At 40.3% G+C, this 27,952-nt stretch overlaps 1 protein-coding gene across 1 annotated transcript; it reads right to left on the bottom strand.

Moving 5' to 3' along the window:
• On the bottom strand, positions 1 to 27,133 carry ghrhrl (growth hormone releasing hormone receptor, like). The gene is made up of 13 exons (XM_084066384.1): positions 27,073 to 27,133; positions 18,274 to 18,379; positions 17,503 to 17,610; positions 16,286 to 16,377; positions 14,837 to 14,940; positions 11,908 to 12,040; positions 11,053 to 11,206; positions 9,758 to 9,818; positions 9,031 to 9,100; positions 7,028 to 7,119; positions 4,593 to 4,722; positions 1,506 to 1,547; positions 1 to 680 (listed from the first exon to the last, which is right to left on the bottom strand). The coding sequence occupies exons 1-13, from the start codon at positions 27,118 to 27,120 to the stop codon at positions 579 to 581; spliced, it is 1,242 nt and encodes a 413-aa protein (XP_083922510.1). The 5' UTR covers positions 27,121 to 27,133; the 3' UTR covers positions 1 to 578.
• Between the last annotated feature and the right edge of the window lie 819 nt (positions 27,134 to 27,952).

Here is a 27,952-nt window from a genome sequence, read left to right on the forward strand (position 1 = left end):
CAGTAATTCTCAGGGAAAGAAGGTAGAGAGCCTAGTTATATACAAAGATAAGAGGGGAACTACTTGTGCTGATTTAACTCAGCCCAAAATACAAACAAATAAATAATGTCAGAGAACATATAAGGCAAAAGGCGAATATCATAATAACATAATATAATAACAATATAGGTATAATCCTACCACAATTCCTGCTCAACACCAATCAAGAAATATCTATGAAACAAAGTCATGGCCATCAGTATATGCTCTGTTCTATGAAAATGTGTGGTTCTCAACGTTTTCCGAAGGGCCCAATTGAAAATCTCAAAAGCGTTCGCGGCCCACCCATCTGGCCACTAAGCACAGCAGCCGTTAAGTGGTCACATGGGTGGGCTGTGTGCATTTTCAGAGCATGTTTATGTTCAAAGAGATATCTCACTGAAAAAAGTGAGGTTGGACTTTTGTCTGAACACATGAGCCACTTTTGGGTGCAGTCCTACTGTTTGAGACACACAGCTTTACAGGAAGCTGTGGCGAGTGGAGTTGAATCTCAGAGATGTGCTGACCAGCTGAACAGCCTTTCTTTAGTTTTAGTGGGACTAAAACGGTGTATCCATCTGACTGCCCTTAGCTCCAGGTGAGACCACACCATAGCTGTTCTCCTGCCACCGCAGCCACTGCACGTGTATCTCTTTCTGGACCTGTCAGAATAAAAATAAATAGAAGAACAACATATCATTAGACATTTTCAAAGAGGTAAACCGTTGCTAAGTTCCATCATTTGCTTTGACAGTAAGGTCAGTTGAGGGCTGCTGCTTCTTGAAATGGACTATTCTGTTTTGGGATTAGAATAGAACAAGATTTTTTTTTCTGTTTAGTAGACTAGTAGACTTTAGTTTTGATTTAGACATTTAAAATAATACAATAATCCAAACAATGGAATCATTGACAAATTTAATATTATGTACATTTTTGCAGATTTGTTGCAAATTAGTATTTCTCAAATGTTTTTACAGGGAGAACAGTGCTATAGGGTCAGAGCACACTAGCTGAGAAAACAGATGAGAGTCAATGAAATGGGTGAATTGGTTAGTTGATGAAACCATTTGGAAACTATTTAAACTATTTTATCATTTTGAATCAATGAGGTTGATGCCTTAGCTTAGATTGCTCCTAGTGATTACATAATGTAAGCACTTCCTTCATATAATGAGTACATCTGACCTACATATATGAGGGATATGAAACACTCGAGTGTGCAACCTTGTGTTGTCTTGTCTTGTTTTGTTTTGTTTTATTTTACTTACATAAATATATAAGCTATTATAGTTATCACCCCCACCTCCACATTCTTTCACTCTACACATGAATGCGACTAAACTATCTGGATACATTAATATAGACAAATCACCTGAACATTCTGTTAAGCGTTATGTGACAAAACAAAGAAAAAAGGTTTTAATAGCAGTGTGTTAACTTGTGTTGTTTGTTTGTGTGCTCTGTGTTCTGATGTTTCTTGTACTGACCTCTTGATTGAGAAAGCAATAGAGAACGGCAACAATAAGCCCCTGAAAGAGAGACAGTGTCAATGTCACATCCTGGAGATAATGCATGAGAAGGTCAGCTGTCAAATACAATAAGTTATCATGGTTAAGTAAGCTGGCATTCCCAACAATTCAACAATATGTGTTATTATTGATCTATTCATCATGCTGCCATCGCTAAAAGAGCTAGACAGAATACATTTATAAGCTGATAATGATCTTGCCATGAGCTACAAGCAGATGAGACACTGCCTTGATGATAAATCTGTAGTCTGCATCTCCTCTCCTTTCATCTCTAAAATGCAAGATATGGAATGAAAGTCATCCTGGATGTCTCACTCCCCTTTTCACGATTAAAGAATTAGCAGCTAATCATGCAATTTCTTAAGCCTTCAAAAGGCCTAGTGGTGGTTATCAAATATTCATACTCATTGCCGTGAACAGAACAAAAGGTTACTTGGTAGGCCTAAGTCTCATGGTCGAAATCCCCCTCCCCCCAGCTAATAAAAAACTGTATATTTTTTTGATTTATGTAGCTGGATAGAAATGTAAAGAGACAGGAATCTGAGGACAGAGAGGGGGAAGGACATATAGGACTCCAGTCAGAATCGACACTTTACAAAATTGCGGTCGACACACTATCAAGGTCGTCAACCAGGCCGGTGTGCCGTAAAAGCTAATTTCATACATAATGTAACTTTTTACTCCACTACAGTTATTTGAAAATGTTAGTTGCAAGTTACTTTGTAGATTTATTTCATAAATACAAAACATACATTAACCAGTTACGTTTTATTTCGGCTATTCGAAAATATCTGATCTACAAGCTCACAACGTTGTGAGCTTGTAGATTGCTATAAACATTTTTATTGGACTCATTTTGAAGGATTTGAGTATTTTTACTTTTGGTACTTTAAAAGTATATTTTGATGGCAATACTTTTGTACTTTTACTCAAGTAAAATTACAGGACTTGCACTTGTATTTTTACATTGTGGCTTTTACTTAAAAGGATAGTTCATCCCCAAAAGGATAGTTCACCTCATGGAGCCTTGAATTCATGGAGATTTTCGTTTTTGTCACGTTTCTGTGCCAATAATTTGATGACAGACAGAGTCTCAAAGAATCTCCATTGAGTCTCCTACTGGAGACTCTGCCGGTCATCAAATTATTATTATATTATTTTTTTGATTTATGTAGCTGGATAGAAATGTAAAGAGACAGGAATCTGAGGACCGAGAGGGGGAAGGACATATAGGACTCCAGTCAGAATCGACACTTTACCAAATTGCGGTCGACACACTATCAAGGTCGTCAACCAGGCCGGTGTGTCGTAAAAGCTCATTTCATACATAATGTAACTAGAGCGGTGGTTCTCAAATGTTTTAATTTCAAGGACCCCCATAACTCTGAGAGTGTTGCAAGGAACCCATTTGTACTCTCCCCACCTATACACACAACACTGCTGGGTCCATTGCCCATTCCTGAGAAGACTTGGGTCATACTCATGTAGCTAATTGATCGCTGTTGGGTGTGTTAACAAGGCTGTTGATGACTCATTATCCTGGTTAAATATCTATTAAGTGACCAAAAGTACACCAAAAACAAACTTCCCCAAAACGTCCCAAAAATATGGAACATAATTACGAAAAACAGGACTAGCAAACTTCATCAAGTGCTCCAACCCAAGCTTTATTTACAGTACCAGACTGTTCAACTCTTCCTCAATCTGTATCAAGGCCTGGCTCAGTGACAATAGTGTGATCACTTTTTGGTTTATTTGAGGAATCGAGCGAGAGAGAAACACAAGGTGAATAGACATTCAATCCATGGCCAGAGTCATTCCATTCAAGCACCTGATGGATTACTTTAGAATTGTTTATTATCTGCTTGGCTGGATTAGTTTCCAATCAATTTCTTGGTCTGGATATTCATTTGGAAAATGAGATAATGGAGGTAAATGTGCTGAAAGAGAAAACTGACTACATTAATGTACTATAACTCAGAGTGATGACATTGTATGCATGAATGCCCAGGAAGCATTCTGATATCCAAAGCCGACCCATAAAGTTTTTGTTGAAAGTTTGTCCTGTAAAATGAATCTCATTACTTATTCCCTCGGTTAATGTATTCCCATTATTACCTGCACTTCAACCCTGTGTGCAGTAAATGGTTACACACATTTCAGCTGTCGGGCACATTAAGAGCAGAACTGAACACAAGAGATTCCATTATCGTGTCTGTTTCTGTGTTTCATTAATGTGTGTGTGTGTGTGTGTGTGTGTGTGTGTGTGTGTGTGTGTGTGAGAGAGAGTGCGTTTCATTAATGTGAGTGACTGAGTGTTTGTGTCAGAGAGTGAGTGAGTGAGTGAGTGAGTGAGTGTGTGTGTGTGTGTGTGTGCGCGCTCGCGCGCGCATAAACAGAAGCGCTGAGTGAAAAAGGTTATAGCTGGAAGGAGTGTAAGCACCAGATAGGCTACTGACAGGATATAACTTATGTATTATTATTTTTAATTCATTAAGGGTTAAGGTCCTTACACATCACCGGGAGCGTTCATTGATTTTTTCAAATAAAATCCTCCACCTCTATGAATGAGGCATCACCAAATTAATAGTTTGATTTATACTAGTATTTTCACATTGTTCATTGGCAGATTAACAAATTTAGCTTTGGACCCCCAGGAACAAACCCTCAAGGACCCCATTTCGAGAACCACTGCTCTAAAACATTGATTCTCAACATGGGGTCCGGGGACCCCCAGGGGCACTTATGGGGGTTCCAGTGGGTCCCCAGCTAAATGTTCGATATTTGGGAACTAAATGGACCCTTACGGGTATGTAACTCTGAGAGTGCACAAATGTAACTAAATGGGTCCATTGTACACACAGAGTTAAATTAACCCAAATCCCTTCTAAATCACTAGTTCTCAAACGTATTGTGCCAAGGACCCCCAAAATGTTATGTATTTGGCCGTGGAACCCTATATGAAAATGTTTTGTGCCAGGGACCCCCCAGACCCCCCAGAGAAGATTTGTGTAAAAGGTTAAAGGTTGAGAATAACTCCAGTACCTGAAAGGAGCCTATGCAGAGCTCTATGTAGTCACGCAGGTTCACATTGATGTAGTCTGGCAGAAAGTTAAAGAACATATAGTGGGTTCCAAACAAAGGGATGAGGAGGAGGGTGGACTTAGTCAGACGTCTGTTTGGACAAAGAGAGGAAAGAAACAGGTGAGGAAAGGACAGGACAGGGGACAAGGGAAAGAAAATAAAGAGACAGAAAGGAGCAAGATGAAGGAGAGCAGTGGTGGAGAGTAAGTACATTTGCTCAAGTACTGTACTTCTAAATCAGTGGTTCTCAAACGTTTTCATAATTCAAAATCATTCAACATTTTTCAAACACTTTCAAGATTGTTCTAAAAATAGCAGATGTACAAGCTCGTAGAGCTTGTAGAGCTGCAATTTTTGAATAGCCAACGCAATCTAAAACGACACAGATTCTTTCCCGGTTTTAATGGGTTAAGTACAATTTTGTGGTACTTTTACTTTAGTTGAGCACTTACACTTCTACTCAACTACATCTCAGAGGTAAATACTGTACTTTTTACTCCACTACAGTTATTTGAAAATTTGAGTTGCAAGTTACTTTGTAGATTTATTTCATAAATAAAAAACATACATTAACCAGTTAGGTTTTATTCGAAAATATCTGATCTACAACTCACACAACTCACAACGTTGAGAGCTTGTAGATTGCTATAAACATTTTTATTGGACTCATTTTGAAGGATTTGAGTATTTTTGCTTTTGTACTTTTACTCAAGTAAAATTACAGGACTTGTACTTGTATTTTTACATTGTGGCTTTTACTTAAAAGGATAGTTCATCCCCAAAAGGATAGTTCACCTCATGGAGCCTTGAAATCATGGAGATTTTAGTTTTTGTCACGTTCCTGTGCCAATAATTTGATGACAGACAGAGTCTCAAAGAATCTCCATTGATTCTCCTACTGGAGACTCTGCCGTCATCAAATTATTGGCTTAGAAATGCAAAAAAAAAAAAAAAAAAAAAACCTTTAAGTAAAACATCTGAGTACTTCTTCCACCACTGATGGAGAGAGGCAGAGAGGGGGAAGTGAGGGAGGGAGAAAGGGAAAGTGAGAGAGAGAATAAGGAACAAAGGTGTTTACATCTCATTAGTGCGTTGTTGTTTTTGCGTAACATATTTCCATACATTAATCACCGTCTCAATCTAATGGATGCTTGTGTGCATTCATTATTCTGTAAAATCTAGTGTAGATTGCTCTGTGAGAGGAACACTTGAAGCGGCTTCAGGCTCAGCATGTGTGTGTGTGTGTGTGTGTGTGTGTGTGTGTGTGTGTGTGTGTGTGTGTGTGTGTGTGTGTGTGTGTGTGTGTGTGTGTGTGTGTGTGTGTGTGTGTGTGTGTGTGTGTGTGTGTCCGTGTGTGAGTGCGTGCGTGCGTGTAGGTGCGTGCGTAACAGGTGAAATGACTTTTTAAGTAATAGAGATTCTAATCCAAAAATTGGAATTAATTGACACAAATGGAATTAATTGACACATCCACTCGAGTTAACTTATTTGACACGTCTTTAATAAGCTGTGAATTATGCATGTGGTTGCTGGGCACAGAGTCAATTAGGCAAGTCTGTTCCAATAAGGGATTCCTGTCATAAGCTCCTTAAGACGTAAAGTGCTGTGGAGGTGGTCAGACTGACTAATCATTGGTTCCATGCATGCTGAAAAAAACTAGTTATACCCACTGTAGCCCAGAAGGCAATCAATCTGTGTGTTCTCAACATGGGGTCCGGGGACCCCCAGGGGTCGTTGAAGGGGTTCCAGGAGGTTCCAAACTAAATGTTCAATATATTGTACGAACCAAATGTAACTCTCAGAGTTAAATTGACATGATATAAAATGGGGGTCTGTGGGCTAATGTAAGTAGTTAGCCCGCAGTAATGTAGTGTCGGACTGAGGTAATCTGTGATGAAACTACTCTGATGTAGTCAACCAAGTGAGCATAATCTTTAGAAATAATTAATTAAGTAAAATGTAGAATTCAGTCCTCAAAAAAGCGTGCTGAAATACATTTAAGTCTATTACTTTAGTATTCGGGTATCATTTTTCCTCACCATGTACACTAAAATAATAGTTTACATCAAAAATTCTGTCGTTTCACCTCCTTTTTTAACTCCATTCTAGATATTAACTCATTGTTGCAGCCCACTCACATCCAAAATGACAGTAAACCAGTGGTTCTCAAAGTGGGTTCCAGGGGGTCCCCAGCAAAATTAGTAGTGGTAGATCTGCTATTTTCAAAAACAATTCAGATTTTCTTTTTGGGTGGGGGGGAATGTGGAATAATATTGAAACATTTTAACAACACAAATCTTCTATGGGGGTCCCTAGCAGTAGCACAACATATTGTATAAATAATTTGGGCATCTTTGACATGACAAACTTTGAGAACCACGTTGGGAATTGATTACCTGTACTGAGCGGAGTTATTGAATTGGATGAGACGGGGGTTGAGCTTCTGAATGAGAATCCTTATGATGTTCATGAAGAGCATGAAATTGACCTGTTGATAGACAAGACATTGTTGTCGGACAGAAACCTTGTATATCTATATTTCAACTTTTTATGTTTTTAAAAGTGACGTGCAAAAGTAACGAAAATAACAATCTACACAGTATAACAAGAGCTTGTGACTAAATAATAACTACATTGGATCAGTTGGAACACAGGTTCTTTTATCCATAAAGGTGTCCACCTGACAACAACAATATGGAATAAAGAAGAGTAATAGAAGAATAGAAAGTAAATGTTGAGTTTTTCTATAGACTTAACCACTTTCAACCTGACATCCCTAGGCATGTTATGTCAGGTGAACGTATTCAAAATAAATTTCAAAAATGTAATAATGTTTTAATATATATATATTTTTTGGGAGGTTGTAGTATTTTAGAAAATCTCTGAAAGCATTAAAATAGGGCTTGAGTGGTTAAAGGTAGGGTAAGTGATTTGCGTTGGTTAAAATAATTGTTAAATAGCTCTATATTCTGATAGTACTCATTGCTATAGAGTGTTTGTTCGGTGTTAGGAGTCTCCTTGTCTCTCCACCTCTTTATTAAACAGGAAATGCATTTTCGTTTCAGTTTCAATTTAATTTCCAATTTTATCCAACCAGGACAGAGAACTCAATCAGGATATAGATTAAACAAGTGAAATTGGAAGTGATGACACTAAGAAATGAGCAGACAAAATTGGAACTGGAACAATATACAAATTAAGCTTAAAAATGGGTACTTTCTCCTGATTGGCTGAGATTTTGACACCTACCGAAAAATGTATTTTCTGTTTATTAAAGAGCTGGAGAGACAGGGAGACATCTGTTACTGAAAAAACACTCTATAGCAATGATTACTATCAGAATATTGTATTTTAACCTTTTAACAAAATACTTTTTGTTTTAACCAAAAAATATCACTTACCCTACCTTTAAGGATAGTTTAGTATGTCACACAACACCTTTTCGCCGAAGCATAAATTAGGCTTCAAAGATTTAAAAAGTGCCATAAGAAATACATTATTACTACTTTGCTAGGCTGAAAGTTAGAACAACAAAAAGCACAGCCGAGTGTGTAATGGACTTGGACTGGAGCAATGTACGTTTTGGAATTGCGGGTCTCAATGCATACAAATGAACCTAAAAGCTGGCACAACAACTAACTGTCATTTTTTCCATGGAAAAAATGAGAGTCGCGCTTGGCACAGTCATGCGCAGAGCAAGTTCTGCCAGGGAACTCAGTGCAGTTGTTGGTGGCCGACCATTGGACCGCCTCAGCTCCACCTCCACGTAATATCTTATCCTTCGTAAGTTGTCTTTATCCATTCATGAGTTGTCCTGACAGAACTAGTATATTATGCATATGTATATATATTCTGTAGTGCAAATCAAATAAATCAACTTCTCAAAAAACGCCTTTCAGTAGCAGTTAAAGGGATATTTCACTTTCAAACATGCTTGGGGTCATCTACTCAGGCTTTTGTGAGCACCCCAGACAGTTTTTAGTTGCTTGATTCAGTTTTTAGATATTTGATGTTATCAGACACACTCCTTTCCTATACAAACCCATTGTAACTTCAAACTCCATTTTAACCATGATAGATTCATCGAAAACACCCGTCCATGTTTTTGGTGACTCATACTGCGACATCCACAAAATAACATTCATTCTGTCATATATTTATGAACAAGTTGTCCACCTTTTTGTTGGATTTCTATTTGGTTGCATCTCATGAAATCATCATCTCTCAACAAGCCAGACAACTATTCAACAATCTTCGAATGCTACAGTAGCCTAAATAGAGTCTGTAATTACACCCCCTGAAAGCCGCAAATGGAAGCTGTCATTTCCGTGTCATTTCCGCACACAGAATGTCTGACAGAAGTGTTTGAAAACTGTGTGAGTCTGTCTGTAGAGACTACCCCTATAGAGACCACGATTGGTCCTTTGATGATCCACCAATAGGGTGAGTCCTCATGGATGTCCCAACATCTGTATGGGAAGAGGACAGGAAGTAATGAGAAGGGAGGTGAAAGGAAGGCAAGAAGAGCAACATGGATACTACTTCATACATACTGTAGGAGCTTGTCAGTTCAGTTCTGTTATCGCTGCCAGCCTATGCAAAACGGCACGTTTTGATTACGTTTACGTAGGCTAGCAGCAATTCTCTCTACATAGAACACACTGGGAAAAGTATGTCAGATTTTCACATGTTCCTCCCACAATTAGTCTCACGTTGCCAGACGAGACAATCAGAGATCTCCACCTACCGATACATCTGGGGATTTCTAAATATAAGGCATTTGTTGAACAGCTGCTAACAAACCTACACCCACTGTTTTGGAAAACAATCCCGTCATTACCCCAATATGAAGGACCACCCTAAAGACTTTGGATTGGTCCTGTGCAGTGCAATGCAGTTTTTAAAAGCTCTGTAATTCTATCTACCCAGTTTTACTAAACCCTAACGCTGGGAGATTGTTTTAAGTCTCAAGCTGAGCAAAGCGTTTAGAGACTGACTTGGGTGTCTATCTTACAATACATTGACAGACTTCAATCTGTTGTTAAGGACAAGCAAAGGTCCACTTTAAGTATATGCCTGTATCCTCATGCAAACAAAACTGTAACTAATAGCAAATGAATACTTACTCAGTGTCCTCAAAGTACATCCTAAATACCATCCACAGCACTATGAAGACAACAGGTACACCTATATAGACAAAACATTAAACATGATTTAAACATGAGATGATGATGATGATGATGATGATGATGATGATAAGGAGATAATTTCTAATGAACACAGTACAAGCCAACTTGCCCTTTTGAGCATGATTAATATAAATACCATGCCCACTGCCTGAACATCAGTGATTACTACTGTTGCAAACCAGAAAGTCAACTTCCATATACAGTATGTGCAGATACTGTATATTTGGCCAATAAAACAAACACTTTCAAGGTTAAGTCAGGGGATATTAAAAACATGTCGGAATACATTCCTTACCAAGATTCTTTTTCACCAATGTGTTTGTAAAGGTGTCTAGTAACACATCTCACAAAGACTGAAATTCAATTTCCCTAGGGGAATCTGTGACAGCTGCTGAAAGTTGGGGTAAAGGAAAATTTTGGACTAAGTTTTTCTTACCATTTCTATCTTATATCTTAGGATAAATGGTACAGTAGAACATTTTCATAACTCCATCCCAGGTCCGCCTGTCTGTTTTAAGCTGTGGCGGACCCGGGATGGAGTTATGAAAATGTTCTACTGTACCATTCATCCTAAGATATAACATCATAGAAAAGGTAAGAAAATTCTCCTTTAAACTTATGCGTTAAAATTTACAACATTTTATTCTGCTAACTTTATTTGTGAAGACCTGGAAAAGTGGCTATGGCCGTCCTTTGCCCAAGGAGTGTTTTTCATGCAAATCAAATGCTTGCAATGGATTCGCATAAGGTTAAGGGTACCCCAACTTTCAGCAGCTGTCACAGATTCCCCTACGGAAATGTAATTGCAGTCTTTGTGAGACACCTTTACAAACACATTGGTGAAGAAGTTCATGAATAGCCATGGGGCTGTCAAAGTTAAACCCAATTTGTACAGTAATTATAGTTTATTCCACTCTGTGAGAGTTGTCGGAACATGTGGAAATAATAAACTGGAGATGTTGGCAGATGGTTGGTTGTCTGTCCCTTGTGCTTTTACATCCTACTCTGTGAAAATCATTTTGAACAGAGACCACAATTAAATATTAGTAATGCTACTAAAAGCATCATGAAAGCATCAAAAGCATCAAGCATCATCATCATCTTTTTTTTGTTTTTTTTTGCAAGAGTAAGTGGTCTTATGTTCCAAATACTCCTGTGGCTATGATGGTGCCTGAACAAAACACTTCAGACTCAGAGAGAATTCAGAGAAACTAGCCAGTCCACATTCTCACCCCAGCCCAGGAAGCCAAAGCCCCACAGACAGCGGCGGCTATGGTAGAAGGAGGAGAGGAGCAGGGAATTGAGGTAGAGTGCCTCCACCATGAGCCAGAAGAAATTTGTCATCACAAAGTACTGTAAAAAGACCACAGAGGCCTTACAGGCAAACTGGACAAAGAGGAGATAGGGGGAAGAGAGACACAGTATCAAAGATGGTTGAACAGATAAAAAGGTAGTTAGCCAGACAAAGAGAGAGAGATTAACAATCAATATTGCTGCCTGAGAGACAGCGACAGTGATGCAGCAAAATAAAAAATGAAGGGTAATTGTGTGAGAGGACAGCGACAAGATTTCAGTGCATAATGTCACTGTCGGGCGGAAACCTTGTATGTCCAAGACTGTTACTTTCTAGAAAGTTGTGAAATAGAACCTGTGTTCCAATAGATCCAATGCAGTCATTATCTTGTCACAAGCTCTTGTTAATACTTTTCATTGGTTAAATAATTATAAATTATGTGAATATTTATAAATGATGTGAATATTTTTGGGCATGTGATTACAGGCGTCCGCCTGTAATCACATGCCCAAAGATATTTTCAAAAAAGTCGTCAATTTATAGAGAAAATAGAAAATCTAGTAGCACAAATATAGCCTACAAGCTCACCGACATGTCGGTGAGCTTGTAGGCTATATTTGTGCTACTTTTACGTGCTACTTTTAAGTTCAAAATAGGGCATTCATTTATGAAAAAGATGAAAAATGGAGATACAAGGTTTCTGCCCGACAGTGGTGGTAAGTAAGAGTAAGTAAAACATTTAAGAAAGGGGAATTTCAAAAGCCAACAAAAAGCCGCTTTTCCTCCAGCTTACAGTGGAGAAGGTGCAGTGATCCATGTCTTCGTTGGAGAACAGAGTAGCATCCTTAATGAATACCCCCACGGACTTCAAGATGAAAGTGATGAAGAGTTGAATGTGGATGTAATTCCTGGCACAGCGCAGCCTCCTGTTCAAACCAGAAACACAAAATAGATCAAAGTCAAAGTACAAGAGGTCTATCAGTGTTAAACATGCAATTAATAAAAAATGGACAACACCTTTGAATCAACAAAGCATCTTTTGCAATATGTGAACTTTCTGACCACCCATATAGTTGTATAATCAAACAGAGAAGGTGAATGCAGGGGACATTTTATCCTGATGGAGACGAATGGTAAATTGCCTAATGGATGCAACTGGATGAGCTGAAAGGGGGGATCAGACTTGTCTTTTTTTGTAATCTTTAAGACAACAAACAACAGCATGGCCCACTCTGACTGTGACAGGTAGTCATACTCAGTACTGCCCCCTTTGGACCTATGAGGAAACTGTTCAATGCATTTCATTGATTGATTGATTGATTGATTGATTGATTGATTTAATACTTTATTAGACAGAAATGTAAACAGCACAAGGTACAGTCAGACATTTGAGCTTAAAGGATAACACAAAAAAGTCGTGGGGACTTGTTTCCATTGTGGTCCTAAGTATTTAATTCATCAACAGGCTACAGGCCGAGAAGTAGGTCAAATCAGTTTTTATTGGGAGGTCTGAAGCTGATATTAGTTTGACATTGGCATGTTGGAGAACCAAGAGGTGCAAGCATAGTCAAAGTGGCATCGAAAGAGGGCTCCAAGAGTTTTGAGAGCACTTTTGTTGACTAATCTCTCAAGACAGATTCAGAGCTCCGCAGCTGAATCTGTCGGGAGCTCCTGTTACAATGTGTGTATGGAATTGTGAGGAAGGTAAACAAAGACACGTGGACCGGAAGTGGAGGGCAGACCTAACGGCCAACATCCTGTTATCCACATTCTATTGGGAGGTCCCCCCAGAGTAAAAAAAAACAGCAGAGGGCACTGTTTTGTTTTTGTTTTCTACTATGGATTCCTAGATTGTTATATTGTATATTCAAAAGCAAAACCGTCTCCTATATTGACATTAACTTGCTGATTTGAGTTTTAAATGGCTTTTTAATGACAGAGCAACATTTATTGTTCCATTCTCTGAGCCCATGAGTGAGTCTGGCATCTGTGGATCTGTCCTTTGGGAATGGCTTTGTTTTCCAATAGACTAGAATATTTGTACTGATGACTAAAGATGTCTACAAGAAAAGAAGGCATACAATAATGCTCATATGATATCAAGGTCTATAAGGCAGTATCTGATTAAAAATAACTAATAATATTTAATTGGCATCCTAATATATACATTTTGTCCTATTATCCCTTGACATATAAATTACGTCATCACGTCTTTGGCTACTGATTAATAAATGGCAAAAATAAAATACAGCCTGACTTAAGTATTATGAAAGTCAGATGTGCCATAGACATTGTATGTGCTGTTTCTCTGCATGGGTTAGAAACGTGTTTAATCTCTACATCAATAATCTTTCTTTCAACAATTCCGTTTTTAACCTGGGCCATTATTTTTTAGATAAACACTAAATAACAAACTCTTCTGCTCAGAACCCCTCCCAGCAACACAACACAACTCAACTCCTGTGGGACGTGAGAGCAAGAGATACCCCAGGGACCACTGGAATAATGTGTTCAGACAGATATAAGATAAGCCTATTTGGCACAAAAAGACATTAACAGCTTGTCCATCGGGAAATGGAATGTCCAGAGGCGAAGAAATGGACCAATTCCAATACTGTTTATACTCCCCTAATGTTTGTGGTCCAGATGATCTAAAAATACATGTAGGGTCCTGGTAAAAAATAAAAAAAATAAAAAATACTGGGAATCCCCTTAAGCACATTGTTTTAATGAGGCAATGTTCTCAACTACTTTTGGAAAGGCAGAATTACAGAGTAGTCTACACTACAGTTATGCCGTTAGCCTAAAGCACAAACAGCACCAACAGGAGGATATTCAATTTAAGTTTGCTTTGAACCGCTTTACCGTCATAAGGCAATCTTTGAGAAGGCTTTCTTATCATCACTTTGGAGAGCATCATTGAAATTGGAGAGGGATTGGTTGGTAGGATGTATTCATATTAAAATGGTTACGGTGGCTCTTTCACAATGAGTAACTACTTACTTCATTCATCAAAAGAGCTACAGTACGTACTTTGGTCATTTAATTGAGTTGTTTTCAGCACAAGTACATCTGACTTCTGCTTGAGTGATATTTAAGTGAAACAACAGTAGCCTACATCTATTTGAGTAGGATATCGTTGCTGCTGGGCAGAAACCTTGTATATCAATATTTAAACTTTGTAGGTTTTTTCGTTGATTAATGCCCTACTTCGTCAAACTACAGTGTCATAGAAAAGTAGCAAAAATAGCCGATCTGCAAGCTGCGATGCGTTGTGAGCTTCTAGATCTGATATTTTTGATATTTCAGAATTTTCTTGAAAGTGGTAAATGGTATGGCAGGGGTCTTCAACGTTTTCAGGCTACGGACCCCCTAGCTGAGAGAGAGATGAAGCAGGGACCCCCTCTATATTGTATAAAATTGAATTTCAGATTAACTTTTTTTTTTTTTACTTGGTCTGCTCTTTTTTCCCTCTACACCAAGCCATTTTGCCAAAAATAGCCGTTCTACAAGCTCACAACGCCTCGCAGCGTGCGAGGCGTTGTGAACTTGTAGATCTGCTATTTTTGGCTAAAGTTCTCCTCAGAATAGGGACGCTAGGGTTCAAGTGGTTAATGTAAAACATAAAAATCATATCACACAAAGATTTGGTGCCCCCCTGTAGTAACTTTAAGGACCCCCTGTTGAAGACCCCTGTGGTATGGTATATGGTATACTCATACCTGAACAGAAGCAGGATCACCACAGCAATGGAGAGAAAAACCAGGGAGGTTCCATAGCCAACAGAGTAGATCAGTTTCACCGTGGCAAAGTATGACTGTTCCGTCTTAAAGCAAGAGAAGAGGGAAAACCTTACCAAAGGGACATTAGCCCATTAAGACCGGGAACGCATCTGTGTCATTTAGATTTTATTTGGCTATTCAAAATTAGCAGATCTACAAGCTCATAGGGCGGCACCAAGTGCCGCGCTATGAGCTTGTAGACAGGTGTCAAAATGTATCTAATGCAGTTGTTCTCTCTTTCATTTCAAGGACCCCATAACTCTGAGAAAGTACAAATTGAACACTTTCGGGTCCATTTATCCATAGGCTATATACGCTCTCAGTTACAGACCCTGTAAGAGTCCATTTGGACCCCCCCAAGGAACCCTGAGGGTCCCTGGACTTGCACTTTGAGAACCGCTGATCTAATGTCTAAAAGGAGGACAAATTGCATACCATATGTGGACTGCATGCATAGTAAGAGAGTCAAGATTTCCCTGTAGTCTCATTATCTTTGTGTTTGATTTGTGTTTAGCTTATATTAATTCACTTGCGTTATTGCAATTGCTATATAAATAATGTTGCTATCATCATTAAATGATAATTATGTCCACATTCTGAGCAACACTGTGACAGGAGAGGAGTGTCAAATTAGACTAATATTTGCTAAAATATTTAGCAAATATTAGTGGTATATGATTTATAGCATTACACTATGCTAACTTATGTTTTTTTTAGGTCAATAGTATTTATACTGCTCCTTACACACAGATTAATATCTAGCCTGCATAAATGACACCACTAGCGGAGGGTGACAGTGCCCGCCTGGGAGGTGGCATGTTCCCGGTTAGATCCCCCGCTCCTCCTAGCTTCGTGTCAAAGTGTCCTTGAGCAAGAGACTGAACCGCTAACTGCTTCTGATGAGCAGGCATGCTAATTGCATGGTTGCCTCTGTCATCAGTGTGTGAATGTGTGTGTGAATGGGTCACTGTAAACGCACATTATATAAATCGCTTTGGATAAAGTGCGCGATAGAAATGCAAACGATTTACTTGTCCAATCAATAGCTATCTCCTCCTCAAGGGTGGAAAGTAACTAAGTACATTTACTCAAGTACTGTACTTAAGTTACATTTTGAGGTATATTTACTTAACCTGAGTATTTCCATTAAAATAAACTGAATACAGGCCTTTTACTTCTAACAGAGTATTTTTATATTGTGGTATTGCTACTTTTACTTGAGAAATAAAATGTGAGTACGTACATCTTCCACCTCTGAATTTCCTCTAATAGTACTGCTTTATCCCAACGTCTGTCCTCTCAAACCAAAGGCTCCCTTTACCCCATAGTGTCGTCCTGAACTCTCCCCCACCCACTGCCTCTCACCCCAAACGGAACAGAACCACTCACCTCGGGAATGTCATCATCTACGCTGCAGGCGATGTGGTATGGCGGTAAAGGACCCGACCAACCACTGGGGGTGCAGTTCCGCCTCACTGACCCTGAGGTGAAAGGTCACAAGGATCATGAGGTCGAGTCAACCGTGATGTTTAACGCAGGCTTTGAGGTTTGAAATGGTTAAATCGTCCACCATATTATTGTTGCATTATGTGATGGTGTTCTATGAGATCATTATTATTGTACTTATTATAGTTATTATTTATTCCCAAGCTCTTGTTAATACTTTAATACTTTTCTATTTATAAAGTCCACAGACAGTCTGTTATAAGCAAGAATTTCCAAAGATTTCCAAAAACTGCATAAGTAGCAGATCTACAGTACTACACGCACATCAATGCGTTGTGAGCTTCTAGATAGGCTTTTTTGGTTAGCCTACTTGAGACTGTCATACAAAGAAGGCATGTAGGGGTAATGTTTGAATGTAAGGAGGGAGGAGACACTCTTCCTCTAGCTTACAGTGGAGCGGGTGCAGTGATCAGCGTATTCCCTGGAGAACAGAGTAGCATTCTTAATGAACACCCCCACAGACTTCAAGATGTCTTGAAGTCTTCATCCCTTCCATCTTTAAGATAGAAGGGATGAAGAGTAATTGTGTTATTCTACATGAAGTGAAACGCCGGCTTTGGATATGAGGTTTGAAATAGTTAAATCACCCATCACGTTATGTAGTCTGGAATGATGTTTTTTTTTTTGCATTATATGTTGGTGTACTATGAGATATGCCCATAGCAACATCGAACAGCACAACTAAAGTTAGCTTCATCTCCTAGAATATTCACGAAGATATTTTAAATTCAGATGGCATGGCATCTTTAGTTTCACAGCAGTTCCCCCGTGAGATTTTGGCAAAACTCCATATGACAGACACTGCTTGCTTGCTCACAGATACTGTTAATAATTAGCTTGGTTCCACCTTGATTCACTGTTGGTGGATTCTTCATTAACTTGACCTGAAAGGCCTCACAGCATCAGTCACTTAAGCCCAACTGTATACTTTCTCGTACGACGGATAGTGAAAACAGACACTCTAACTAACAGCTAACAAATGCATTGTGGCGCGATGTGTTGTGAGCTTGTAGCTATTTTCATTTTTTCAGTTTTGACCTTTTTGACAATTCTCACCTATATACACATGCCCAAAATAGTATTGCCAGGGTAAAACGCACCTGTACTATTCCCGATGAGAGAGAAGACAGCAGGACAGGATTTGAGGACTGTCTCCCCCACCGTGGCATTGGGCCAGCATACCACTGCATCCCAAAAGGTCGGACAACCTTTCAGGTAAGATGGGAAGGGGGAAAGGTATAGAGAAAAAAGGTGTATCGAGAGACCAGTAAATAAAGAAGAAGTAAGAGTAAGAGGCCTTAACGATACATGCACGGTATACAGGACAGTATGCTATTCAAGCAGTATAATGACACCATGACACACACATGCACTCGGGCGTGGAGGGTGACATTTGTCACTGCATGTATTCCTACGGGCTAGGGCGGCACCTGTCAGCAGGGAGTGTTGGGCGGGAGGAGTAAGACGAAGGCCTTACGTCCTCCCGGTCGGGGCCCCTCTCTGGCAGGCGAGTCAGTACTCAGGATACAACAGCAGTGACAACACAGTGTGGGGTGGAATTAATTGGCTACTCTAAATGTAATGACAAAATATTCTACCAGTGTCCTTTTACCTCACTGCAAGCACAATGACAAGTCCCTCCATGCACATCTATTCTCCACATGGACACTCTGGCTTAATATCTGTCTTCACAGATTATGATTCACTATGAAGCATCTATTTCCCTCCAGACTCTTGCATTTAATGTGAACATACGTGGCACTCTATATATCATAACACAACTGGGTCTGCTGTTGAATCTATATGAGCTATAACCACAAGGGGAATGGAAGGCAGGCAGTATTTGAGAGCAGAAGAGATAATACCGTCACCTTCTGCACTGCTGTTGGCCTGCTCTGCAATGCTCTGAAGACAGTGGCGTTCCTCCTTTTCTAGTTGAAATATGTATTCACACTCTGGGTGCAAGATGGACAAAGCCTGGAGGGAGATGATTAGCTTTTGGGTCAAAAACGTCAAACGACATGTCACAATCAAGGCAAGATTAAAATTACATTACCACTGGTATCAGATGGAAATGTCATGCAGTACAATTGCAACGTGTTGGCAGAGGCATGCACTCTATTGAGTGCAATCTTTCACATTTACGTAAGGAAAGGATTAATGAATAGTTTCCATATCCAGTCACTCTTTGATAACAAGTACTCTCGTACACATATTGAAAACCTGCTCACACTTTTGTGCATTGAAAAAGAAGGTTTGACAGTCTTAACCACTAAGCTCTACTTTGTCATATAGGGCATCTCGATGTGACGTGTTGTGAGCTTGTACCAGGGGCGGACTGGCCATTTGGCGTAACGGGCATATGCCCGTTTTTTTTTGTTTTTTTTTAAATATATTTTTGCTCCCGTTTTATGATTATTACGGTCATTACCGGGTCGCGCGGCCCAATTATTAGTTACGTTAATGTTTGGGCTGGGATGCCTTCCAGCAGTGGCCTCAGTGCGGCTGCAGAGTTCATGTGCAGCCTAGGTGCTGGGCTGAAATAGTCCCCCCCCACCCCCCCCGTTGACAAAACGGCCCGGGGGGTGGTGGGCCGGTTCGGACCAAAACGCCCGGGCTGAATTTTGGTCCCAGTCCGGCCCTGGCTTGTACTGTAGATCTGAACAATTTCTTTTGAAAACTTTCAGTTAAAATGACATGCCCAAAATTAGGGACGCCAGGCTGAAAGTGGTTAAAGTGTAGTGAGCCATTTTACCCCTTTGCGATACTTTAAGTGGCTAAGTGGTTATACTTTAAAATTGCCAGCTCGACAGACCACGACCATTTCCATTGAATGTGTTAAGTGGAATGATATGTCAAGACTGTACGTACTGTATGTAGCAAGGGTGCGATGGGAGATTTGTTTAAAGTGAGTTTGCTCCAAAGCAAACATCCATTTTAATCGGGGTATGGGTCATCGTCTTGAATCAAATAGAAAAACCTGATTTGCATCTGACATCGCTGTCATTCACCCCTATCTGAGACAGACAGAAGGATCCCGTTTCGGATAACGGAAGAAGGACCGGGGTAGGTGGGGGTCTATTACACAAAAGTTGATTGATTGGAGGCGACGAGCACCACAAGACCACAGGAGTGCTGGACACCTGCTGGGCGGTCGTCATTCTGCAACAATCATCTTCTCCGCTGTACCTCAATAAGTGAAGGAGATTTGGGGGAAGGTTTGACAAACGGAAGCCATCAGGGCAGCAAAAGGATGAATGAGCAATACAAAATAAGCAGTAGACAGAGGTCATGATGACTTAGGCAGAAAGTGCTTTTATGTCAACTTTTTGACTTCGGCAGAAATGATGACTGTAACAAGCATTCTGATAGGCTGAGGACATAGGCAGCAAGGCAGGGTGAATCAGCATTGTTAGGGGAGTAGAGTTAAATATAACAGATATAAATAAAGGCAGATAAACAAGCCTTAGGCAAAATTCGTTTTTTACTTTCTGCCTAAGTCATCTAGGTGACTTCGGCAGAAAGTGATTTTTTTTGTTTTGTCTCTCCTGAAAACCTTAAAAATATGAGTTAGGCAATTATGCTACGAGGCCAAGATAGAATAAGAGGTCCAAGTACAGAGCCTCAGGTCCAGTTTACTAAAGTCTATGGGGTTTAAGTGGAAAAAAAAACAGCAGACACGGACTTAACCATGTAATCATTTTCTTGATATGATTTTAATAGCCATGCTACCCATGTCATGTGTTTGTCCTTAACTGTGTCCCATTTCAATCTCCCTTTGAAAAGAATCCAAGGCCAGGAACGGAGAACACAATTCATAATTCAGGAGGATGAAACAAATTCCCCATGGAGTATGGATTCACTCTATATTCCTATAACAACCAACCCCCCACCCAGGCATGTTCTCCTCCATCAGTTGTTTTTATTTTTCTCCCCAAATTAGTCATCCTTCTCACATCATGATATAATATTACATTCAGATATATTGAGAGTCGAGACAAAGATTATAAGCGACAACAACACTGTAAAACAAACCTCACATCCTTCAAAGAGTCACTTCTAACTACTGTGATACGAGTAAATTCTCAAATTCTCATTGAGGAGACAATTCTATCCTCATTTTAAAAAGTCTACAATTCAAACCAAGTTACAAGATGGTGTGCTTTACAGTCAATATTGACATGACAGTGATGCGATCAGGAACAGGGGCGCTTGCGGCGAGGTCAGTAAGCATCACTGAAGTGCCGATAATAACATCAAAATGTATTCATATTGTGGAGCAATGCGCTGTCAAAATTAACCCTGGTCATGGCATGAAAGGTGACCAGAATGGAGGCACAGACACCACAGCTGCCGTGGCTTATGCAGTATAACAATAACATATTTAGGTAAAAGGTTTGTCCTGGAAATGCTGTTCTATAAACTGAGCTAACAGCATGCAGACATTCACTCACCTCAACCTTCTTTCTTGACGCTAATGTGTCTCTAACCGCGCGCACGCACGCACGCACGCACGCACGCACGCACGCACGCACGCACACACACACACACACACACACACACACACACACACACACACACACACACACACACACACACACACACACACACACACACACACACACACACACACACACACACACACACACACACACACACACACACACACACACACACACACAGTGAGACCATCTGCTATCACATATGTATCACACGCAATCACACACAGAGAAATAATGGAATCTGTGGAAACCACCCTGGATTTGTGTTTGCAAAAAATAATGAAGCGGTCTTTAAACTAACAATGTCACAGGATACCAGCAGTGGATGAATTCAAAAACAGGCCGGAGGTGGAAGTCAGTGAGAACTTCCCTGACAGTCAATAAATCATTGCATCAATTGGTTTTCTGTGTGTCTTCTCCAAGGTGCCACTGTGAGCTGGAGATACCACAGCACAATGATAGAAGTGACAAGTGACTGACAGCCCATGTCTGGAGCTCAGATTGAAAAACTAATCCCACCTTTTCCCACAACACATTTCCAACTCTCCGGAAGTAACCAGACACACGTGCACATTTACAGCATCCTCTCTCTGTCTCTCTGACTGACAGACAGACAGACAGACAGACAGACAGACAGACAGACAGACAGACAGACGCAAAAGACAGACCAACCTGCCGATTCTTGGTCTTTGTTCTCAATGTAGTGCTAATGAGAGATATCATTGACCAATTTACACACACGTGCAAGTATAGGAAATGAATGGCCATAGGCAATGGGCAAGGAAACTATGCTTTGTAGTAGGGAGGGGACTTTGCATTTGCAAACATGCTTTGCGATGTAAAGTACGTATACAGTAGCACATCATATTCTGAGCTGTGAATGGACTAAAAGAGGATCACACACGTTGCATGTAGGCCTATGCCCCCACAGCACGCTCAAATGGGGATTCAACAAAGACAACTAGTGTCTAGTTTCCCGTGCAGAAGGGGGGCGGCAATAGCAAAAAGAATAGAGGCGGCGTGACGGTGAGAGTACCATGGAGATGAAGCATACGGTATGATAACAGAGACAGGGATAAAGAGAGGGGAGTATGAGGTCTGTCAGGATGCTGTGAGCTCTGAAACCACATACGGTACATAGTCACAGGCCAACTCTCCACAACCAGGTAAGTGGTCTGATGTCAGAGAGAAAAGAGAAAAAAGGTTCTCAGAATAAGAGCTGAAATGCCATTAACTGCTAACTACCCAAAAAGGGGCCATCAGATTGGGCACACTGCAGATGATGCCATCTATTTTCCAGGAACAAGAGGCTACATTTTAATGCTGTTGCCAAGGGAAAGTAATGAGGCAGAGAGATGTCCAACACATGTTTAATCTGCCAGAATACACCAACAGGTATGTCCAGTTTAGCCATACAACGTATTGTTTGACACAGTGTCAAATGTGTGTATGACAAGATATTATCACAAATAAGCAAATCAACAAACTTCTTCATTTATTCTAGCCCTGTGAGATAAAATAAAATAAAGTCCACATATGCGCATGGACACGGGTGCATGCACACAAGCACCCACGTTGTGTGCTTGCTTGCAGAGTTTGATTGTGCCCAAACAGTTCATCACGATTCTTCATGGTGGGTCTACCTGTCTCTCCAGCAACGTAAACAGAAAATATATTTTCAGACTGGTAGGCTATATCAATTTCATCAAATGAGACTGGGATGCATCAGGAGAGAGAACTCTTACAAGATACAGGATAAACAAGTGAAATCTGAAGAGATAAGGCATTAAAATGAGCAAACTAAATTTGAATTGGAGCACTATAAAATCTAAGCCGATAAATGGGTTATCTCTCCTGATTGTGAAATTGGTAACCCAAAAATGTATTTTCTGTTTATTAAAAAGCTGGAGAGACGGGGAGACCCTTGTTACTGATACTCTATACTGTAGCTATGATCAGAATATGGAGATTTCACTTTTTAACAAACAAAACATATCATTTACATCAGCACCTTTGAACTAGTACTCTATGTACTAACCAGTGAATGGGAGTGGGATGAAGGCAAAAGGAAGGGTCTTCTCCATCTCCTGGCTCTAGTAGTAATTTGTTTTGTCACCACAATGGTTGTCACCCCTGCCAGCACAGTCCTCATATTTCTAATTAGTTGCGGAAATTAGAAGGCTGGTCATGTAAAAATAGGCTTTAAAGAGATAGTTCACCCCCAAAATGACGTTTTTTCTATCGATTAGTCATCCCATGGAGACTTGAATTCATGGATATTCTTTAGTTTGTGTCGCATTCTTAAGCCAATAATTTGATGACCGGCAGCGGTTCCAGTATAGGAGACACAAAGAGTCTCCTTTGCGTCTCCTACTGGAACCGCTGCCTACCGGTCCGCTGGTCATCAAATTATTGGCTTGGGAATGCGAGAAAGAAAACTGCCTCTCGGGTGGCGCAGTGGTTAAGTCACCTGATTCTGTGGGAATAAACCTGATTCTGATTCTGGGAGGGAAGCCGGGCAGGGAGGGTGATAAAGCATCTGTGCCATTTTAGATTTTATACGTTGGCTATTCAAAAATAGCAGATATACAAGCTCACAGCGCGTCACATTGTGCTGCACATCTGCTATTTTTGAACTTTTTTGAAAAATCTTGAAAGTGTGAGAACTACTGATTTAGAAGACATTTATAGAATTGCCCCTGTGCATTGATGCCCAGTGTGTGTGTGTGTGTGTGTGTGTGTGTGTGTGTGTGTGTGTGTGTGTGTGTGTGTGTGTGTGTGTGTGTGTGTGTGTGTGTGTGTGTGTGTGTGTGTGTGAGTGAGTGAGAGAGAGAAAGAAAGAATGGGTCATAGGGGGTAGTGTGTTAATTAAACTCACTTGTCAAGTATGACTTCATAAGTCAAAAATATATCACTGTGTTCTCTGTGTGTATTTGTGTTTGGTTCTTAGCTTAGAGGTGACTATACTGAAAGATATCACTTGCAACCCACAGAGAGAGAGTCTGAGTCACTTGGTGCATCATAAAATTAGATATTGATTAATATATCTCTGCTGTCCGGCAGCAACCAGCTAACTCCAAAATGTTCATTTTTCAGGAAATGACAAAAACAAAACAAAAATGGAGTTAGGAGGTTTTGTTCATCATTGATAAAAACAGCTGAATGGACCTCCAAGCTCACAATGAGGTTGGAGGTCAAAAGGGGGTGGAGCCTGGAGTCAGCTAAACCAGCTACCCCCCCCCCCCCCTTTGGTGAACTTAGCTGGTTTAGCAGAAAGTTTGATGTTCTAATGGAGTTAGCTGGTTGTGTCAGTAGCACTTTTTAATACTTTTAATTGGTTCAATATTTTTTTAATCAACACATAGACGTAAAGGGTGTTCAATGGCCCTGATTTATGGAAAAAAATGCAAACGGGGAAAAATGGAGTTAGCTGGTTCCTGCCGGACAGCAGCGAGTGGTGTAAAGTAACTAAGTACATTTACTCAATTACTACAATTTTGAGGTATTTTTATTTTACTGGGGTATTTCCAATTGTCATTACTCAGAGGCAAATATTATACTTTTACTCCACTACAATTAGGCTATTTGAAAACGTTAGTTCCTTGTTACTTTTACATTTTGGCCATTTGAAAATAGCTGATCTACAAGCTCAAAATGCGTTGCAAAGACTTGCAATGCTACGCATTGTGATCTTGTAGATCTGCTATTTTCAAAGGATGTTGTTTACTAACCTAACCCTACCCCTAACACCAAAATAAAGTAACAAAAAACGGGGGGGAAAGTACCCAAATCCGCCGATATCCACGAAAAAATTACCGCGCGCGCGTGCATGTGCCCGTTGCCTCGGGGGCTAAGCCCCCAACCTAGTAGAGACCTAGCGACACGTCTGCCCCTCAGATACTCCAAACGTGTACAAATTGAAAATAAAGGTGCTTACCCCAAAGCCCCAAATGTTAACTACTTCTACGCGGTAGTAGTTTAGTGTAATGATCCATATCTTTCAATAAAGAAGTGTTACTCGCTGTCTGTGGCCGATTCTGTCGGAAGTTCCCAATGGGCGGTAGTGCCGGGAAGTGAGGGGGCGCATCCGGTGAAACCCTTAATTACACTAAATGTAAACAGGAAGTAAACGAGGGTGAAAAAATGGCGTTCGGCCACAGACGGCATTAAAACACTTATTTATTGAAAGATATGGATTATTACATTAAACTACTACCACGCAGAAGTAGTTAACATTTGGAGCTTTGGGGTAAGCACTTTTATTTTCAATTTGTATATGTTTGGACTGGAGTATCTGAGTGTCTCCATGGGGCGTGCCGTGAACCCTACAACTCTCGTAGATTGAAAACGTCAGAATCATAAATACGTCTACGAGGGTTGTATACTACAGCTAGGGAGAGTCAACAATATTATGGTTCATTCATACCCGAGTGCTGGAGATAATATGAATCATGAATAAAAAAGAGCGGCACAGCGTGCATGCATGTGTGTGCTGTGCACGCAATCACACGGACGCGCAAAAGCGCACGCACGCGTGCATTCCAGTACCCACAACTAGATCTTCAAAATAAAGTAACTTAATCCAAAAAATATATAATTAAAAAATCAGGTAGGTATAGACCCCTTAACACCATGGTTCTCAAAGTGGGGTCCGGGGACCCCCAGGAGTCTTTGAGCGAGTTCCAGGGGGTACCCAGATAAATGTTGGATATTTAACCAAATGGACCCTTATTTTGCTGTAACTCTGAGAGTGTACAAATGGAACCAAAGTGGTCCGTGGTCTAATGCAGGGGTTCCCAAAGTGGGGTCCGGACCGGGGACCCCCAGGGCCCAACATACACCAGCTATTTAAAAAACATCTTGATATTCTTTGAAAATGTTTGGACATTTTTTACATTTTTAACACCACATCTGAAAATCTTTTCAGATCGGGGTCCGCAGCCAAATCCACATTCATTTAGGGGTAGGCTACTTGACCTGAAAAAGTTTGACAACCACTGCCTTAACAGACGACGTCACACTGATGAGAACCAGTAGCCTATGCGCGCAATGAAACCCATTCTGTCAGGTCTCGCTAGGACGCGTCTCACTAGCCAACACACAAGAGGGGGTTGGGGTGTGCTGAAACCAGCGGACCCCGAAACAACAGGTTGAGAATTGATTGCGTGAAACAATCACCTGTGCGTCCAGTCTCAATGTTGGTAAACAAATAATTGGTCTATACAGGTCAGAATAAAGACTATAATAACAAAACAAACATTCTTGTCGATCTGTTGCTATTTTAGACGGAAAGGCTGCAGGATAGGTGGGCAGTCTGGGCACTATAGGGACATCTGGGCACCTCGATGTAACATTGGCTGTTTTGTCCAAAATATTAAAATATATATATATATATATATTTGAAAAATGGTCTTAAGTAATGTATAAGTAGCTAAAGATGATGTGAACATGCACGGTACCTCATTATCAGACTTAATTTTATCCTCCAACTTCTTGTTTATGCCCCAAAATGACTGGATATACAGGTTTTGTAGCAATTTGTAGAAATATTAGACTTAAACATTAGAATGTTTAAGCATGTTCTAATCATGTGTAGGCCTACTTTACTTTACTTAAGACCACTTTTCTAATATTTCAAATAATAATATTTTGAACAAAATAGCCAATTTCACATCGAGGTGCCCAGATGTCCCTAGTGCCCACCCATCCTGTTATCATTTAGACCAGTGGTTCTCAACCAGTGGTCCGGGGACCACCAGTGGTCCTTGAGGGGGTTCCAGGGGGTCCCCAGTCAAGTGAATAGTTAGGAACCAAATTGACCCTTATGTGTCTGTAACTCTGAGAGTGTATAAATGGACCCTAACGGGTAACTCTCAGAGTTAAATGAACACCAATGATGATGATACAAGATAGATTGGGACCCCCAAGAAATCAAAATGGTTGAGTGCCTGGCATATCTTTTCAAATGGGTGTCCATGGGCTAATCTGTGTCAATTTGGGGGGTAGACGCGAAAAGGGTTGAAACCCACTGATTTAGACTATTTGCTTTATCATCAAACAGCTCTTTCTTCACACGCAATAAAGGCACGCGGTTGCAAGCAGGCTCTCAGTCTCAATGTTCATACATTTCTAGTAAATTATGTTAAAGCAAGAAAGACTGTCACTCACGTATGGCGTCAACAACACGATCAAAAGAATCCCTTGAAGAGCGCACATCTTCTTGGTTGTTCGTCCAGTCAGTGACAGCTGACCATGAGGAGATGGAATGCTGTGGGACTGTCTGTGGAGCGGCAGGGGCGCGCGTTCCGATGGTGCGCGTTCACGCTGCAGTGACTTTTCAGCAGTGGTGGAAAAAGTACTCAAATGTTTTACTTAAGTAAAACTAAAAGTATCAATATTGCAATGTAGAAATACTCTGTAAGGGCGCGCTCCCACCGCACTTTTATTTTACCTCTGGGGCAGAATCTGCCAATGCATTGTCAATGCAAATGCGTGGATTCCTGGTCTTGCAGATTTTTTCCAAGAATCCACGCATTTGCATTGACAAAGCATTGGCAGGTTCTGACCCAGAGGTAAAATAAAAGTGCGGTGGGAGCGCGCCCTTACAAGCAAAAGTACGGAATGAAAAATGTACTTGAGTAACTAATAAAGTACAAAAGTATTGGTATGTACCAAAAGTAGAAAGTACTTGTTATGCAGAATGTCCCATTTCACAAGTTCAAAATGTATACAAATCTTTTGAAAATAGCAGATCTACAAGCTCACAATGCATAGCGAGCTTGTAGATCGGCTATTTTCAAATGGCCGAAATGTATAGGGCTGAAGTGGGTATAAGTTTTGCAATAATAATCCAAATCTACAAAGTAGCCTACCTGAAGTTTTCAGATAATTGTAGTGGTGGAGTACAAACTACAATATTTGCCTCTGAGATGTAGTGGAGTAGAAGTAAAAGTACTGAATATTGGAAATACTCCAGTAAAGTAATAAATACCTCAAAATTGTACTTAAGTACAGTACTTGAGTAAATGTACTTACTTACTTTACACCA

This window comes from Gymnoscopelus microlampas (genome assembly GCF_963454915.1).
Source record: "Gymnoscopelus microlampas genome assembly, chromosome: 9".
Taxonomy (NCBI): Eukaryota; Metazoa; Chordata; class Actinopteri; order Myctophiformes; family Myctophidae; genus Gymnoscopelus; species Gymnoscopelus microlampas.